Source organism: Necator americanus, chromosome V, assembly GCF_031761385.1.
Source record: "Necator americanus strain Aroian chromosome V, whole genome shotgun sequence".
Lineage (NCBI taxonomy): Eukaryota > Metazoa > Nematoda > Chromadorea > Rhabditida > Ancylostomatidae > Necator > Necator americanus.
The window spans coordinates 33,661,996-33,678,595 of record NC_087375.1 but is presented as its reverse complement, the minus strand read 5'-3'; the positions used below and the strand labels follow the sequence as shown (position 1 = coordinate 33,678,595).

Below are 16,600 nucleotides of genomic sequence, written 5' to 3'. Positions count from 1 at the left end.
TGTTTGTAAATGTATGCTACGAACGTAGTTAACACATTTGCCCCTCCGTTGAGTGAAAGTGATCAAACGTTATTACTATCCAAGTGGGAACATGAGTATCGATTTCGAAATGCATGGACGAGTTTCAACTCAGGCAACTACTGTAGTAAGGGACAAAATTAAATGGACGAACGTGATAACTTGGAACGTGAACTTTGCTTTGACTTAATCGATGGCCTGATATTATCGCCTAACGCGATTGCCTGCATCTTCGCAGAGGTGTGTCGCCCTTAACGACAGCTCCACCCAACCTAATTCATCCTCAGCAAGAGCTTGCACAGATCCATTTGTCAGGGGCGTAAAAGTTCGATCTTCTCTAAATTTTGACATAATGAATGAAATCTGCCGATTGTCGATGTGAAGCAGGAGCTAAGATTTTCAACAGTCTTTATTACGGCTATCGCTTCAGCGTTGTCACCGTCGTCAGAACGTGCAAACTCAGGACATTTGGAATATATCCTCTCAAAGCCTCACAACTCAGCATCCCTTGAGATACTACACCTATGACCAAGAATCAAAAGAGCCCAAATCGTTGTGCCATATGAATATGTAGATCAAAACCTGCACAGATCTTGATACAGAGAAATCTCGTTGGTGACATCTATGCACTCTTTCTTGCTGTTCATTCTCGGACCTTTTTGATTTATCCAAAAACCTCTAGAGTTTAGTGAGCCACATTTTCGGCTTCGTACGATACGGTGGTGGCAGCAATGCAAAAAGGAGCATTTTCATGACATTGTCTGTGGTGAGCTGCAAGAGGCTGCATTCGATTGTTTCATCCCATTTGGATGTTCTCTAATACAAGCACAAAGTGGTCCCCCTGTTCGCTGTTGGTTTCACTGTGGCATACCCTATGCCAAAAGTAGCAAATACAGTCGTCTACGCAGCTTCCTTTCAGTGCATTTAAGCCTCTCCATCACCCTCGACGTTTCCGATTCCGACAGTGATTAGCTGCTGGCTGGGTTTTAGACAAGAATTTTAGACAAGAACGCATTGAGTTCATCATAGAAGACACATGTAGTTGAACCAAATTTCTCCACCACGTTGTTATAGTCGTTCTTTTTAATTATCTCGCAGTCTCCTATTTTCTTTTCATCGACTGCAGCAAATAGTGCAGTCTGTGATACTGGTGACAAGCTGGTCTCTGATACGTGTTTCCTGGAGCGCAGCAAACAACACACAGAAATATCGTTGGAGCCAAGGCGGGACGGCTTGTTAACTTTCACTCGACAGTGTTTGACAGTTCAGCATAATAAAATAATGGTTTGTTGCTAAAAATTTCAAGCTCCCTTTAGGCAGTTGACCTTTCAGAACTGGACGACAGCACCTTTTTGCAATGTATGGGAATATTGTGCCATATAATTGTGTCCACAGCTCGTGTGTTCCCAATGCGTACACTCGAATGTTTAATTAGTGAAAGCAAGGCCACCACGAGCAGGTAGCAATGAAACTTGTGTACACGGCCCTTGCCTAAAGTTGTTCTGAGTTATTAATTGATTCCTGGAATAGACCATCGTCATAACTCGTCCAGTCGTAAGGTATTCGAAAGAATATGCTGGGCATTGCTTCTGGATGTCAAGAAACTACACTTGTATACGCCTTAATTCTTCTGCGCTTTCCAGATATCTGTTCAAATGTTGGGTTGTTCAAACGTACCGAAGCGACCCGAAAAGTGACACCGTGAAACCAAGACGAACTCGTGCTGGTGAAGAAGTAAGCGAAAGATGCCACTTTTCACCAAATTTGAAGGACTCTTTGTTTTTGCACTTTTTCGCAGTAACAAGTATGACCATTTTGTTGAATTATAAACTAACACTTGAAAACAATGAATGACTTTCAAAGAAATACTTTTTAGCTGGAATACCTTCTGTCCAACTACTACGAAGTGCTTAACAGTTTGAATATTCTGAAGCTCACTCTTTCCAGTCGCATCCAGAGAAGTGATTACTATGTAAGTATTGTCGCAGAAGCTACAACTTTTGTTGTATTCTTGTACTATCACCTACGGTTGCAATGGAACGAAGAGGAGAGAGTCTTCCTGTGCTCATGATTGCTACGAAATCCACATAGGGAACTCGCAATTTCAGAAGACCTCTTCTCTACGCTAGACATAAGAGTCAGCTGGTAGAGGGTGCCGCAATGAAATTGGAGGTTGCTGACTTACATACTGGACTCGAACGGCAAGCGGATGCAATGACCTAACTTAATTTTCCGCATCTTCGCTGGGGTTTGTCGTCTTTAGACATATCGGACCCCATCCTCGTCGATCTCCAGCTAGAATCTATCCATTCGTTGCTATTCCATAATCTGAGAAAATATACGTCCTGACTGAACTGCCTGTTAACCCCAAATGTCCTCAGATTTTCTTTCTCCCCCTCTGTCCACCGGCAGATGTAGTGTAGCGGTTGGAGGTTCCGCTACCTGCACGATCGATCAGAGGTTCGAATCAGCCTTAGTCTTCAGCAAGCCTTTCACACCTGCGGGGTCGATAAATTGCTACCAGACTTGTCTGGGAGAATAAGAACACTGACTTGACACATCGTGTAGCCTTCACAAGTCAGTATAAATCAGTTACAGGTTACTGAAGTTCAAACGATACTGAATTGAAGTGAACGTTGTGGCGCATTTCGAGCGGATTGATTAACGCCAGACACTTTATCCTTTATCTTTTACCTCCATCCAGAAATTTGTTGCACGAAGGAGTAAAGAGTGCTTGTAAGAAGCACTTTTCAATTTGAATGTGGTAGCATCAGAACAAATTGAACAAGATGATGGGACGACCTTCTCATACGTGACCAAAGAAGCAAAAACGACTCCTTGTGACTTATCAGAAACCCTACAAAATTTCCGTGTGTCACCAGCAGTTACAGAACATTCATTTCTGAATAAAGTTCTTCGCTTTGGCACACCAACGGCTAAAAAAGCATAACAGTCGTGTATACAGCTTCTCTTCCATCACCGTCGACGTTTCCGTTCAAGTCTCCGATCATCACAGTAGAGCACAAATAACAAAACTCAACAGAGTATAGGCTTTTCTCGGGTTCTCGTTCTCTCACCTCTTTTCAAACTCATTCGTCCTGGACGTCAATTTGTTCTCACGATCACGTTTTCGCCTAGGACGCAGCTTTCTCAGACGCTTCTCCTGGCTGGAGTCCTAGCTGAAGCTACTCATACTGAATTGTACATGGATCTTATCTCCTCACACGCAAAGGCGAGCTTCTTCCTTGGTTTTGAAATCGAAGGCTTTCTCTTTGCAGCATCCTGAATATATTCAGTGAAAGAGTCAACATCATCCATTTTTTTCTTGGTCTCCGTCTCCGTAATCCAATATTGATCCACACCTGTTGGCGGAACTTCTCTCTGCATTTATCGTCAGACTCGCAAAGTCGGTATTTGGTCAATGCTAAACTGTACGACTCCTCATCTAGGACCGTACCATCAAGCTGTGAAGAACTGGACGGAGGTCGAAATTGAATGAGAGGTCCCATATTGCTCTAGATTTTTGGATGTCTGACAAAGGAACGTTCCTTGACAGAACATAATCGAGCTGGAGCTTAAAGGCATCACCCCACGAATCTGGGGTGGTGGAGGCTTTAAGTGTGTCATCCCTATATGGGGTCGTAGATTGTGGCGAAGAGGGTGATTCCGTCCTCCGTTTCTTCCTAATTGCCGTAAAAAAACCGCACGGAAGATGCCGCTTCGCATAATCCACCTGAAATTCGTACCACCCTTGATTCGTGCGGTGATGACTTCAAAAGTCGGCATTCTCCTCTTTCGCTGCTCTTCTAGCGTTAAATGGGTTGTCCGTTGTCATGTAAGCTGATGGTGCCGAAGAGTCCTCCTAAACATGGATGCAAAGATGAGGTTTGTCTCTTTGCAAAGGTCTATCAGACTACTTCCGTTCTCCGATGTAGACGCTTCGTGGTATAGAACCATTTTTAGGCACATCGGGTTGTTGTTCGAGTCCCTTCTTTGCTTTCGCAATTCAGACAATAAAATTTCCTGCTGACTTGCTATCTTCAATGTCAACACACTGAATTAGTAATAGAACTTGTCCTTGTGATTGTCCTCAGCGGTTAGGAGCGTGAGTAGCTACGTGAGTTACCAGAGTTTGAGTCATCTGCGGTCCCGCAACCGTGCAAAAATGCATCTTGACGACGTTGATCCAAACGCTTCCACCAGACTGTTATAGTTGTTCCACACAGCTGCTGGTTCCTACATTCCTTTCATCAGCAATTCCGTAGTATATGGCATAGTCATTGATGCAAATGATGGGCGATCTTTGATACCTGTTTCATGCAACACAGTAAATGATGCATGGAGATGACGCAGTAGTCTCGGCAGAGCGGCTTGTTGGAGTTTTTCTGATAGCGATCGGCAGTTCAACGTTGCGAGAAAGATGTGTTTTTTTTTTTCTTGCTAGAGTTTCTTCTTAGACATTTGACCTATTCAGGTATGGGGTCTACCAGGATGCTGGACGAAATCATCTTTTCCAATATCTGAGAAGTTTTTGCCATATAACAGTGCGGGTTATATAGCTCGTACGCTCTTAGGGTTATACTCAAATACCTGCTTTGGTGAAAGCAGGGCCACTACGTGTAGGTAACAATCAGAGTTGCATGCGCGGCCTCGGAACGTCCTAAGCAATGGAACACGACATCAGCACCTATCGCCCGATGCTTACTCTCTGTCATCTACAAGCTCCTCATAAGAGTAATCCAAAACAGGACTGAAAGAACATTGGGTGAAGGATAGCCATACGAGCAAGCACGGCTTCGTAAGAGGTTCAGCACGATTGGCTACATAAATATCGTTAAAAAACTCAACGGGAGAGTAGATGTCCCTGGGTCTCAATTTCATCGACTTGAAGAAACCTTTGACTCAATTGAGGGGGAAGCGGTCATGGAAGCCGTGTACAACAAAGGACAACTTTACGACTAAAATTTCCCCGTTCTACACAAATGCCACAATCAACGTGAAGAGAGGGGATCGACTTCGATTTCTTACGACAGAGCGACACAATCTCACCCAAAATGTTCAGTGGTAGTCTCGAGAACATGATGCGAGGATTGGAATAGGATAACTTGCAGTGAATGTTGACGGCCATCAGTTACACCATCTCCGTTTCACTGATGCTAAACGGATGCTTGCCGAATTTGCGAAAATTGTGCGAAAAGATCGGTAAGACTGTAGGGATGTAGTGAAGAGAAGTAACGAATGTGATCACCTTTTCAACACCACCGTTCTTCCTGCTTTGATCCATGCTTCGGAAAGTCTCACAAGTAGGAGGAGACGGAATCAGCATCATTGAACACTCAAGAAATTGTGATGCCAGGAGTATCCCACTAGTGAAAGGGGTGACATGGAGTTCAGTTTTACGTCAGCAATCAAACATCAGAAAAACTTTCATTTTATAGCTTTTATGTTGCATAGCTGCTACAGAAGGACTTCTGACCAGATGATCAGATTCTACCTGGAGCCTGTTAAAGAGAGGTGTGGTGCTCTTCGAGTCACTCGCGAGAAGAGAAGCCACCGGGAATGCTTGCCCACGATCGTGACAAATGGGAATACTAGTGGTGCAGCTTAAGCAAATCGAACAGGGGAAGCACAGGTAGTACCGGAGAATTGAACTACTTATGACTGGACTGATCTTGTATTAGTGTACTTGCACTAGAGTGAACTATCAGAAGTGCATTGCTAGTGTTTTACTCCTTTGTTTTGATTTCATATCAACAACCAACCTTTTTTCAATAGAAACTAGTTGATATTGACCTTTTTACCTTTGCTTTTAGAACTCGATTGAGAACTACCTTAGAACATGTGACACATATGATCCTTTCCTGATGTGTATGATCACTTCGATGGATAGGAACGGTAACACAGAGCAAATTCCACTTTTAAGAACGCCACTGAAGTTGCTTAGCATCCAGGTACGACTTGTGACATACTAAAAATGAACCACTCATTTTATTGGTTCTTTAAGGTGCTGGACGATATGAAGCTTGCTTCAGAGGAGGAGAACACAATGTCACATCGAAACGTGTAAGCGGTTACATCTTTACGCAACAATCTTTACGTAATGCTTCCTCTGACGACCGCAATAAGTGTTCAATGAGAAGGAAACGTAGTTGGGAAAGATGTTGTGTCACATAGTATAATTCGTAGTTTTCCACATAGTTGTTATTAAATTCAGAAGAAGGAACGGAGAACCTAACACTCCAACTTGGATGCTAACGAGAGGGGAGAAAACAGCGGAAGAACTACGTGTAATAACTCTTAAATCTTTACGTTCGTAATTTTTCAATTTTAAGAAACTTTTTTTTTTAGGAATTTTCTAATCGCGTTTGGGAGATGGCGAAACAAAACTGGGATTATCTTCAGAGATCAAAAGCACTATAAGTTCGGCTCCGTTGTAGTTTTGCACTCTTCAGTTTCTGCTTTTGAATTCACTACGTTAGTCCTACAGTCATAAAGAAGTTTTCTGCGAAGAATATTTTTAGCTACAGAAACGCTTGCCTTTGTTGAGAAATTGTGTTCGAATCAGTAATGTTGCACTTTTCTAATAAATAGTACTGTACATGGAGATGTTCTGTGGGTTCCCACCGTTCTAGATACCCCGAAATAGTTGTCTATTTTCTGTTGTTGTTGTTTGAAAGCTGTATTCCCACTTTGTTTTAAAACTCTAAAAAGTTACTGGTCTGTATAGAAGCCGAGAACCATTGGAAAATGTATACCTAGGTGAATTCACCGTTCTTCTAGGAGTCATTCGCAATTATCATCTTTGCGTATATTGATTGCAGCAAGTGAGAGTCCGTCCCTGATCACAACAATTAACTCTACCAGGCAACTTAGAGCGCACTGCACCATGCTTTAAATCATTCCAAACCGACTGTAGTGACTCAGCGTTGTGTTCTGAACTTGAGCCGGACGCGAGGTTGTTATAATACTTTATAATCTTCTTGAAAGACAAAATTTATACCTACAACCGTGAGTTGACCGTAAGCTGACCGCTGATAGCAAGCTTGCCCTTGAAACTCTGTCATCGTTCAAGGTAAGACCTATCATGAGCTGCGTGGGAAGCCTTACAGACAGCATCGCATCATTCCTGCACACAGTGCTGGTTCAACTGCTGAAATTCATTCCTGTCCACCCGACAATTATTCGTGTGTTTCTGGGCCAATTATATTATGCAATGCACGTGCTGGTAACTCACCTGTAATGGAGTCTTTCCATGTTTCTGCATTGTTAACGAATCTCATAAACCGCTATGTAAGCGATCTATGAGACCGAACACGACAGGTCAATCAATGTATATGTCTTTGCAGTAAAACGGTTGATGGTTGTCCTCAGAGAATGTCTGATGCATTGTCTTTAGATGGTCGGACAAGTATTCCGCACAAATCAGAGATCTTACTATAAGACAACAGTTGGCGCCTATGGTTGCCAGTGTTTTCGTATACGGCATAGGAAGAAATGGACGGAATCACCCTCATCTGCATAATCTACACTCCCGTATAAGAATACTCCACCTGAAATCCGCACCAACCCAGATTCGTGGGGTGATGCCTTTCAACGTCACACTTGCTTCATTAAAAGCATCACCCCACGAATCTGGGTTGGTGCGGATTTCAGGTGGAGGATTCTTGTACGGGAGTGTAGATTATGCAGATGAGGGTGATTCCGTCCATTTCTTCCTAATTGCCGTAAAATACGGCTCTGGCTTCCAGCGTTCCGGTGCGCTATTTTCTACAACGAGTTCGATTGGGGCGTGCAAGCCTTGTACACAAACATCTTCCGGACCGTTTTTTACGGCAATTAGGAAGAAATGGACGGTATCACCCTTTCCATAATCTACAATCCCGTATAAGAATACTCCACTTGAAATCCGTGTCACCTCAGATTCGTGGGGTGATGCCTTTAACATGGAAATACAATGGTCCAACGGTGAGTGGAAGACACGATGGTTTCGAAAACCATGAAGTAAAGCATATTAGTCCACTTTTTTTCCCGCTCATCCTTGGAAAACCAGGAAATCAGTCATTGATAACATGTTTAGGACAGCCGTAAGGGTAGCATTTGATGTTCAGGAGCGGATCTATCAGCATGTCCGGTAAGGCTTGTGTGGGCTGGTTTTCTCAAAAGAGCTACACGGCACAAAAGGAATTGGACTCGTACGGTACCCAGCTCTCATCTCCAGTAACCAGGTCTTTCAGAGACTTCTTTTGATTGGTGCGGAGAAAGAGATATTGTGAGAAAAATACCGAGTGTACCTCGTGACATCCGTCAAGGTATGACGGATCCATCAATTCAGCACTTTTCTGTAGCTGAGATCTATAAGGCAACTGAGGACTGTTGGTTGGTTACATACGAGTCTCACCGCAGGCAGGACTGCGATGCAGTGCGATCCACATTAAATGAAGTGTCGTCAGCGGTTTATTCACTGAAAACCAATGAACAGGTTGCTGAGAGAAGCGGACCATGCACAAGGTACATTCTAACATACCTCGTAAAGACGAAAGCCGTTCTAACGCCGTTTTTTGAGGTCGACTAGAGGGAATTGGGCGCGACCATGGTCATACTCGTCATCTACAACCCTAACTCCACACTGTCCTACGGAGCCTCTGACATTCTCGATTTCTTGGTATGCTGCCTTCAAAGAGAGTGTCGCGAACATTTGGGTGTGCATCAAACAATCACTTCTTCCACTGAATTTTTTCTCGTTAGTGACTCATTGAAGAGCATAATTCCAAGCTTCAAGGGGTCATAACGCAAAATAGCCGGCTATACTAATTGGAATCTTCCTTCATCCGCTCTGATTCCCTTTTCTTTCGTGATCTACCATGAAGAATGAGAATTATGAACAGTTCAGCATTCAGTTTTCCTTCAGCTTCCTCTACAACGGCTTGTTGTCAGTATATCATTTGCATAACAATGCAATACATAATTTACTTCCAACAAAAACTCAAAAAAATCTATCTCACCTTTCGCAAACGCTTATTTTGGGTACCTATTCCAAAGACAACCAGTACTGTGAGAAAAAAAAATGTGTGTAGGTTTTTTCTTAAAGCTGAGATGACAACATTTTCTCCCAGGAGATGAAGTTTACGCAGATCCTTGAGACAGCGCAGAGAAGTGAGGACGTATGCGCTAACAAAAGGCAGGTGATTCGACGAAACATATCAGCAAACCGCTGTTAGACAATCAATTCTATGCAAGTATTGTTAAATTTCCATTATCCCATAAGAATCAGAAAAAATTGGTCACTTCTCCATCAGGCACCTTCACTTGTTTGAGTGTAGTATTAAGCTAATTTAAAGCTAACATTTTCTTAATTACCTCCGTTACTCCGTTTAAAATTACTAGACTCATGTAACTCTTAAAAGGAGACGACAAAAAAAAAATTCGGATTCATAGCCATAAACTCGTGGGTTACCTAGCTATAAGCCATCGCTCGAGGACAGTTTTTTTTTTCTAAAAAAAAGGACGTCTAAGGTCTGGTTGCTTGGTAACTTGTAATATTAAGCACATTAAACAGCACTTAAGGATGCTGTAATAAGTGCATCGTTGTGCTGAATGTTCCTCTAATCTCCCATTCAGCTCCACTTACCGTACCACTCATTACTGTTTTTAACCTGTATTTTGTGATTAATAGAGAAGAATTGAGCCTAAAAGCTTTGAAAACTCCTCAAACTTTGATACTCATTAAGACGGACGTAGTGACAGAAAATAGCAGCAACAATCCTTGTAATGGATCTGTTAAAATTGAATGGGTAGAAATACCTAATAAAGAGGATTATAGCTTGATTATCAGATGTTACGGTGTGCTACAGCGAAAAGTAGACAACATTTTCATCGAAACTTTGTTCTAGAAGTAGCTGCATTAAACAGATAATTATCGACCACGCTGGTTGATTCTACCATTCATTTTTGTTGAGGATGAAGGATAAACGATAAAGTACTTGGTGCTGATCAATCCCTTTGGAACGTGGCAGCTCGTTCAATTTTCGTTCGAAACCATAGATGTTTATGAACATCTTTATGACCACTTCAATGAACATCAGGGGTTTAGTAATCTGCAAAATCGGCAAACCCCACCTCTCAGACAAGTTTACTGTTAATTTGCCTACTTTCGAGATATGAAGGACATGAAGGCATGAATAGTAAGAATTTCGAAAGGATTTTTTCTTGGTGGATAAAGTTAGAATCTAGTTGCACACCTACGTATGGATAGCAAGTCTCATTCATGTCACGTATGATATTTTACAATCCAACCTGGTCAGCGTACGAGTGTCTTAAGTCCATCTTGGTAAATCTTTGGTCCTGGAACAAAATGTGTGGGGCTTTTATGGTCTGTTCGAAGCTGACACTTAAAACCAAACTTCTAGAGCTATAAAACAATCAATTTGCTGGGATCACCTCGATGTAACCAAGTTTGTTCCTTTCAGATTTGTAAAATTCCGATCAGCTATGTGTACGCCCAATGATAATTACCTTGGCTTGCACTACCTACATATCTGTATTTCAAATAGGCTTTACTATAAATGGTGTGTCACTGAATTTATCTGTCACGATTTATTTTATGCGAAGAGTGCATGCTGGTGCATGAGAGGTGGAGCTACGAATGAGTTCTGCCGCCATTTCAATTCCTGCCTTCGCCTAAGCGCAGATATAGGAGTCTCTTCTCCACGCATCGACAAGGCTCTTGGATCGACGGTAAGGTACCTGGAGCAACGGTGGCTGTCATGAGCTAACGGTTTTTTTTTTCTGCTTTAAAGCCCAAAGTAGTAGAAGTAGAAAGAAAGAGTAGTAGAAAGTAGTTAAAAAAAAACATTGATTAACTTCATAATGATCCTGTTTTCATCCATTAATCGCTTAGTTGCTTTTGAAAAAAGCTAGCACTACTACTATACGAAGGAACATTTTCGTGACTCTACCTGCGAAAGTATGATCTTAGCAACTTTCTGGTCTTAATAGTAACATTTTCCTGTGATGCATTTCAATTACATGAATTTTTTTTTTATGAGGAAGATCTGGACATTTCCTCGCTGCGTAGAAAATAACACCTCCCAAATAGGAGTTGCAGCTACAAAACAGCATCTATACCTAAACAAAAGACGCTTAAGAAGGTCTAAATACGGAACGTAATTTAACCTACCATCCTCGTAAAATTTTTGTTTTTTACATTAATTTTTGGAGGTTCAATCAAGTCCATCCGGCAGGAGATTCCCATGAAGACTATGCGATTGGTTCTGATCAGTTCCGCCCTACTTCTTGCAGCTGTCGCTAACAATTCGTATGCGATCCGATACAAGGCGTTATGCAAGTTTCATTTTTTCTTTGTAAAAACAAAAAACGATAAACAAACAACAAACAGGACAAAAAGAGAGCAGTACAACAGTCATCGTTCACAAGAAACAAAAATTGCGTCGGCGAATTCTGCAACTTCTTACAATCATTTCTCCTTCAAATCGGTCTGGTATTACAGCTGCAATTCAATCAAAGGTGCCTGCTATTTATAGCGCTCGAAATTTTGTTCTGCAAAGACATAAAACTCATAACAATGTAAACCTTTGACAAAAAAAACCTTACCTTGCAACAAGCTTCCACCAGCGCCGGCAAAACATGCGAACGCGTGTATCTAGTTGATGAATATATGTACTTTTGCTAGAAAACATTAATTTTTAAAGGCATCACCCCACGAATCTGAGGTGGTACGAATTTCAGGTGGAGTATTCGTATATGGGATCGTAGATTATGGAGAGAGGGGTGATTCCGTTCACTTCTTCCTAATTGCCGTAAAACCGGCCCGGAAGATACGGTTTGTGCACGAGGCTGGAGCGATCCAATGGAACTCCTTTGTAGAAAATAGTGCGCCGGAACGCCCGAAGCCGTATCTTCCGGGCCGTTTTTTACGGCAATTAGGAAGAAATGAACGGAATCATCCCTCTCTCCATAATTTACGATCCCGTGTAGGAATACTCCACCTGAAATCCGTGCCACCTCAGATTCGTGGGATGATGCCTTTAAGTCACTGGGGAAAGGTTTGTATAGATATATTTTTGTGCAAAAACAAACGCAAATTCTATTAAGGGTCCGTCAAGGTACATGTTAACTTCACATCTATTCATGCTTATATCATTTCAGCTTTCGATACTCGCATCGAAGATGCTCAAGTAACCTGCTCCAGTGATTCGAGTTCTTTTGAAGGAGTAGTTCAAGCAAAATGTCATTCAATCCTTCGAGAAGAGATACAAAAACTCGCAGAAGATCTCGATACTAAACCTGGCCCAAACGCGGAGAAGAGTTTTTGTGGAGAGGTTGTGCATGAGTGTGTGACATTCCTGGCCGACATGAAGTCAAATGCAAATTTGCGAAGCAATTTGTACGGAGAATGTCCATGCAAGTGCTCTATGAAATGCAACACCAATCCTACATTCACGCAAACTTCATGCCAGAGCAACAAGGATTATCACCAAGAGTGTACTACGAATGAAATATCGGAAGAAGAAATTCGCCATACAACTACGAAGAGAAACTTTTGCATTAGTGTGAAAAAAAAGAAGATTCAAGTGTTAGTTATCCCTCTAGAGAAAGAAGTTGCAGTGCCGAATAATCGTTTGTTCACAGTCGACATCAACATGTCGGTCGCTGAAAGTGAAACAAGTGGTGACTCAGAAGCAAATAGCGAGGGTGTTACCCATAAAACGACATTACCGACAAGTGAATTACCAGTCGGAAATGCAGAAGGCGAAGTTGATGGAGAATTTTCCAGAAACACTGCGAGTGTTATGGCAATCATCGAGCATAGCACGTCGGTACAACGTCTCCTCTCCACACATTCACACCCAGTGACGGAAGCAACAACGCTGTTGACAACAGTCTACCCTGACGGCAGCAGTAGCACCACACCCCGTACAACTACACCAGCAAGTGATGTCCCCACCTCTATCAGTTCTACCTATTCGTTAAGGATCCATCGCACAAGGGCTAGTGTGGAAACATCCCATTATTATGATGGATACACCGACTCCACTCCTACGCACCCATCACAATTCCAACCAAGGACGAGTAGAGTTGAAACCACATATTATCACGACACGAAAACCCACCCTACGGATGGCACGACTACCTTCGTGGAGGATATTGGAAGGTCTACTTCTCCTACGTATGTATCCCAAATTAAAACTTTTACAGAACCACACAATGCACTAGAAGTAACATCTGCCATAGTTCCTGAAAAAACCGACTTTACTTCTACATACTCATCAGAACTCCAAAGAGGATCCAGTAGAGTGGGAACCTCTTACTATTACGAAAGAAAAACCCACTTCTCACCTAGCACATCTACAGTAACAGAAGATATTGGGAGGTCGACTGCTTCTACTCACGAAACCCAAATTAGAACCTCAACAAAGCCATACAATGCACCAAAAGTGACCCTTGCTACAGTTTCAAATTATGCTGCAACAAACGGTTCATCTAGTGCTCCTAGGACAGAAGATAACGACTCTGGCTACACTGCTTCAGAAGTAACATCAGCTCCTGCTACTAGTTATACTAGAGGAAGAACGAAAGCTTTGTTTAGTAGTGCCAAAACAATAGAAGAAGAGAGCGGTTCCGCGAAAGTTACGTATGCTCCGAGAACTCAACAAAGAACCTCTCCAGAATTGGCTTCAACTGCACCATTCTCCGCCACTTCTTCAACGCACTTCCTAGGAACTCAACCAATAACGTCTGCACAGCCACACACCACTCTAGAAATAACATCGGTTACAGCTCTTAGTCATTCAGGAAGAAGTATTAATGTTTTATCAGGCGTAACAACCGCAGAGAAAGATGTTGATAGCACTTCTACACGTTCGCAAAAAACTCAGTCATCAGCAGTTGAAAACGGAAGTTTCACTGCCTCGAACAAGAACACTGCTCTACCAAGTAGTACCAGTAGTGGCAGAGCAACAGAAGAAAAGGGTATTTCCGCGAAATTTACGCATGATCCGAGAACTCAACAAGGAACCTCTTCGAAACTGACTTCATCTACATTCACTTATCCTGAACGAAGTGCTAGAACTTATTTAGACAAAAGCACCTGGGACGTGGAAGATCTTAGTTCTGCCACTTCTTCAATGCACTTCCTGAGAACTCAATCAAGAATCTCTACACTACCATTCATCACTCCAGAATTAACGTCGGTTACAGTTCCTAGTTATTCGGGAGGAAGTACCAGTGTTTTACCTAGCACTACAACCGCAGGTAACGATGACGATAGCACTTCTACACATTCACTAAAAATCCAGTCGCCAGCAGGTGAATATGGAGGTTTCACTGTCTCCAACAAGAACACAGGTTTGTTAAGCAGTAGCAGGAGGAAGAGCAGTGAAGCTCCGGTTAGCAGTACCGAAAATATGAAAGATAATTGGAGAACTCCTTCTTCTACAACGCATACTTTAACGACTCAGAGGATAACCACCACATTACTACACACTTACAAGGAAGTACCGTCAAAAATGGATTTGAATACTCACAAAACAGTCACCGGCGAATCGTCCAGCAGCAACAGCTACGCAACAGACTTCGAATACCCTACCTCTTTCTTCAGCATTCACTCGAAGAGAACTACGTTGCCACATAGTAATCCAAAAGATGCGCCAGCAACGCATTCTAGTAGTTCTCATACAAGTAACAGGGGTGTAGCTACCACTACAATCTCAGGTGCAGTTAGGAGTACCACTAGTTCCATACATACTCCAGAACTTCAGCGAACAGCTGAGTCTCCAAACACAAAGGAAAGAACGCTGCTCACAACCTCACCACTTTTCTCTGAAACTGCTCGAGGTACTAGTTCGAAAAGTGATTTCAGCGCTACTCCCTTTTCTTTCATGTCCTCGCAAGGAACAATTCAGTCAACTAAAAGTTCCGAAAGTTCATCTTCCGCTTCAATTTCTACTACATTCACCTCAACAATACCAGAAAACACAAAGCTCATTTACCATTCAAGTACTCATGATCAAGTTCATGAAAATATTTCGGATGAAGAAACAACGACAAGGGTAACAGGTGTACCCACAACTAGAAAAAACATAGTAACACCTTTGATAACATTGTCAGCAATGACATCAGCGAATAAAAAGCAAGTCGACGAACTTCCGCTAAACACTTCGGCTACAATCTCCACAGTAGAAACGTTAGAAAGCGTTTTGGAGCTTTCTGACGCTTCTGACAGATTCACAAATGGCACAGAACACCCGGAATCCAAGACAACATCGTACACTTTAACGGTTGTTCCAATATTCAGCACCATTACGGAATTTACTGAAAGAAACACTGAATTCAAAAACGAGACGGAACACCCGGAACTAAGGACAACCTTCCACACTTCAGCAACTACTTCGACGTTAGGGACAACTGGGAAACTTACTAAAAGACATTTTTCGGAGCTGGTTTCCACGTCACCGCCTAAAATGATGGGCTCTATGTTATCTATTACGGAGCAACAAACCTCTCAGCCATCCTCACAACGACACACAAATTCGACTTCGACTTCAGCACCTAGCAGCAAAGCAGTGTTCTTACAGGTCACTGAAACTACATTAGAAGACGAGCTCAGAACAGAAAAAAGTACTGTGGGAAGCTATACTTCCAGAATCACCTCACCAGAAACAACTCCAAACACCATATTCTCTTCTACGCTGGCCAGGATCGATGGGACTTCATTCTCGGAAGACCATTCACGTCTCAAAACCTTGCCATATGGTTCCAGAGATAAAACGTCATCTACAACGACAATATCTACATCTACAGAAACTGGTAGAGAAACAACAAGAAGTAAGAGACATCTCTATTCTCTTTTTCAGATCATTACATTATGTTACCACCTACATGGGTATCATTAAGGGGCGCTGGAAGAATGCGAGAAGCCTTGTCCAAGAGGCTACGTTGAGGGGCCTTCATACTGTTATGGTATTCTTGCAATAAACCTATCTACAACCTACCGAAAAGTAAGAACAAATACAATATCAGACGATGTAAAACCGTGATGGAAACATTCCTCACTGTTAATTCTTTTAATTCAATTCATGCAAGCGTACATATTTTGAAAATAGAAAGGGAGGTGGCAACCTGCTAATGGCAAAAAAAAACTTGTAATGAGCGGAACTGAGTTTCCTTCTGAGCCCACATATAGTTCACAAATTACACCTCCTAGATGTACATCGTATCCTTTGAGTACATTAGTTAGGTTCAGAGTTTTCAAGTCATTGAAATTCCCACATGTGAACAACTTCATCACATCATTTGTTTTCTTAAATTGAACCAGAAAAGAAGTTATTATAATCATTTTTTCGTTGTTAACGTTTCGGCAAGTTCGAGTTCTTCAGAGTCTGAAATGATAAAGTCGAAAGTGATTTACCCGATGAAACACCCTATCTGGCTGTCAGAAAAATCCTACTTCGATTGTTGGGTCTCACAGCTCCAAGTACAAGTGTCGATCCTACAAAACCTTAGCATCAGTTGACTTTCCTGTCGCTGCTCGAAACCTGTGTTGGGTCCCATTTGAGGCTAACAC

The 16,600-nt window shown here is 42.2% G+C and overlaps 3 protein-coding genes across 5 annotated transcripts in view; 2 read left to right on the top strand and 1 right to left on the bottom strand.

Moving 5' to 3' along the window:
• The window catches only part of RB195_016038 (uncharacterized protein), a gene marked incomplete at both ends in the record, with an annotated part of 31,667 nt that extends 25,229 nt beyond the window's left edge, over positions 1-6,438 (top strand). For both annotated transcript variants that reach the window (XM_064207013.1, XM_064207014.1), the window contains 6 exons: positions 1,662-1,752; positions 1,895-1,990; positions 5,832-5,969; positions 6,023-6,081; positions 6,233-6,305; positions 6,367-6,438. In XM_064207013.1, coding sequence (XP_064062894.1) covers positions 1,662-1,752; positions 1,895-1,990; positions 5,832-5,969; positions 6,023-6,081; positions 6,233-6,305; positions 6,367-6,438 — 529 coding nt within the window. The remainder of the gene's footprint in view (positions 1-1,661; positions 1,753-1,894; positions 1,991-5,831; positions 5,970-6,022; positions 6,082-6,232; positions 6,306-6,366) is intronic.
• A 5,615-nt stretch (positions 6,439-12,053) lies between these two features.
• On the top strand, positions 12,054-15,435 carry RB195_016037 (uncharacterized protein; the record flags this gene model as incomplete). Its single annotated transcript, XM_064207012.1, has 3 exons — positions 12,054-12,080; positions 12,141-15,314; positions 15,418-15,435. 3 exons carry the CDS (start codon positions 12,054-12,056, stop codon positions 15,433-15,435), a joined length of 3,219 nt encoding a protein of 1,072 aa, XP_064062893.1.
• A 103-nt stretch (positions 15,436-15,538) lies between these two features.
• RB195_016036 (uncharacterized protein) lies at positions 15,539-15,987 on the bottom strand (the record flags this gene model as incomplete). 2 transcript variants are annotated; one of them, XM_064207011.1, is made up of 3 exons in its annotated part: positions 15,539-15,615; positions 15,691-15,810; positions 15,909-15,987. In XM_064207011.1, the coding sequence occupies 3 exons, from the start codon at positions 15,985-15,987 to the stop codon at positions 15,539-15,541; spliced, it is 276 nt and encodes a 91-aa protein (XP_064062891.1). The 2 variants fall into 2 exon arrangements, with proteins under 2 accessions (XP_064062891.1, XP_064062892.1); XM_064207010.1 differs by having other exon boundaries at positions 15,613-15,615; positions 15,686-15,810; positions 15,912-15,987.
• Positions 15,988-16,600: the final 613 nt, after the last annotated feature.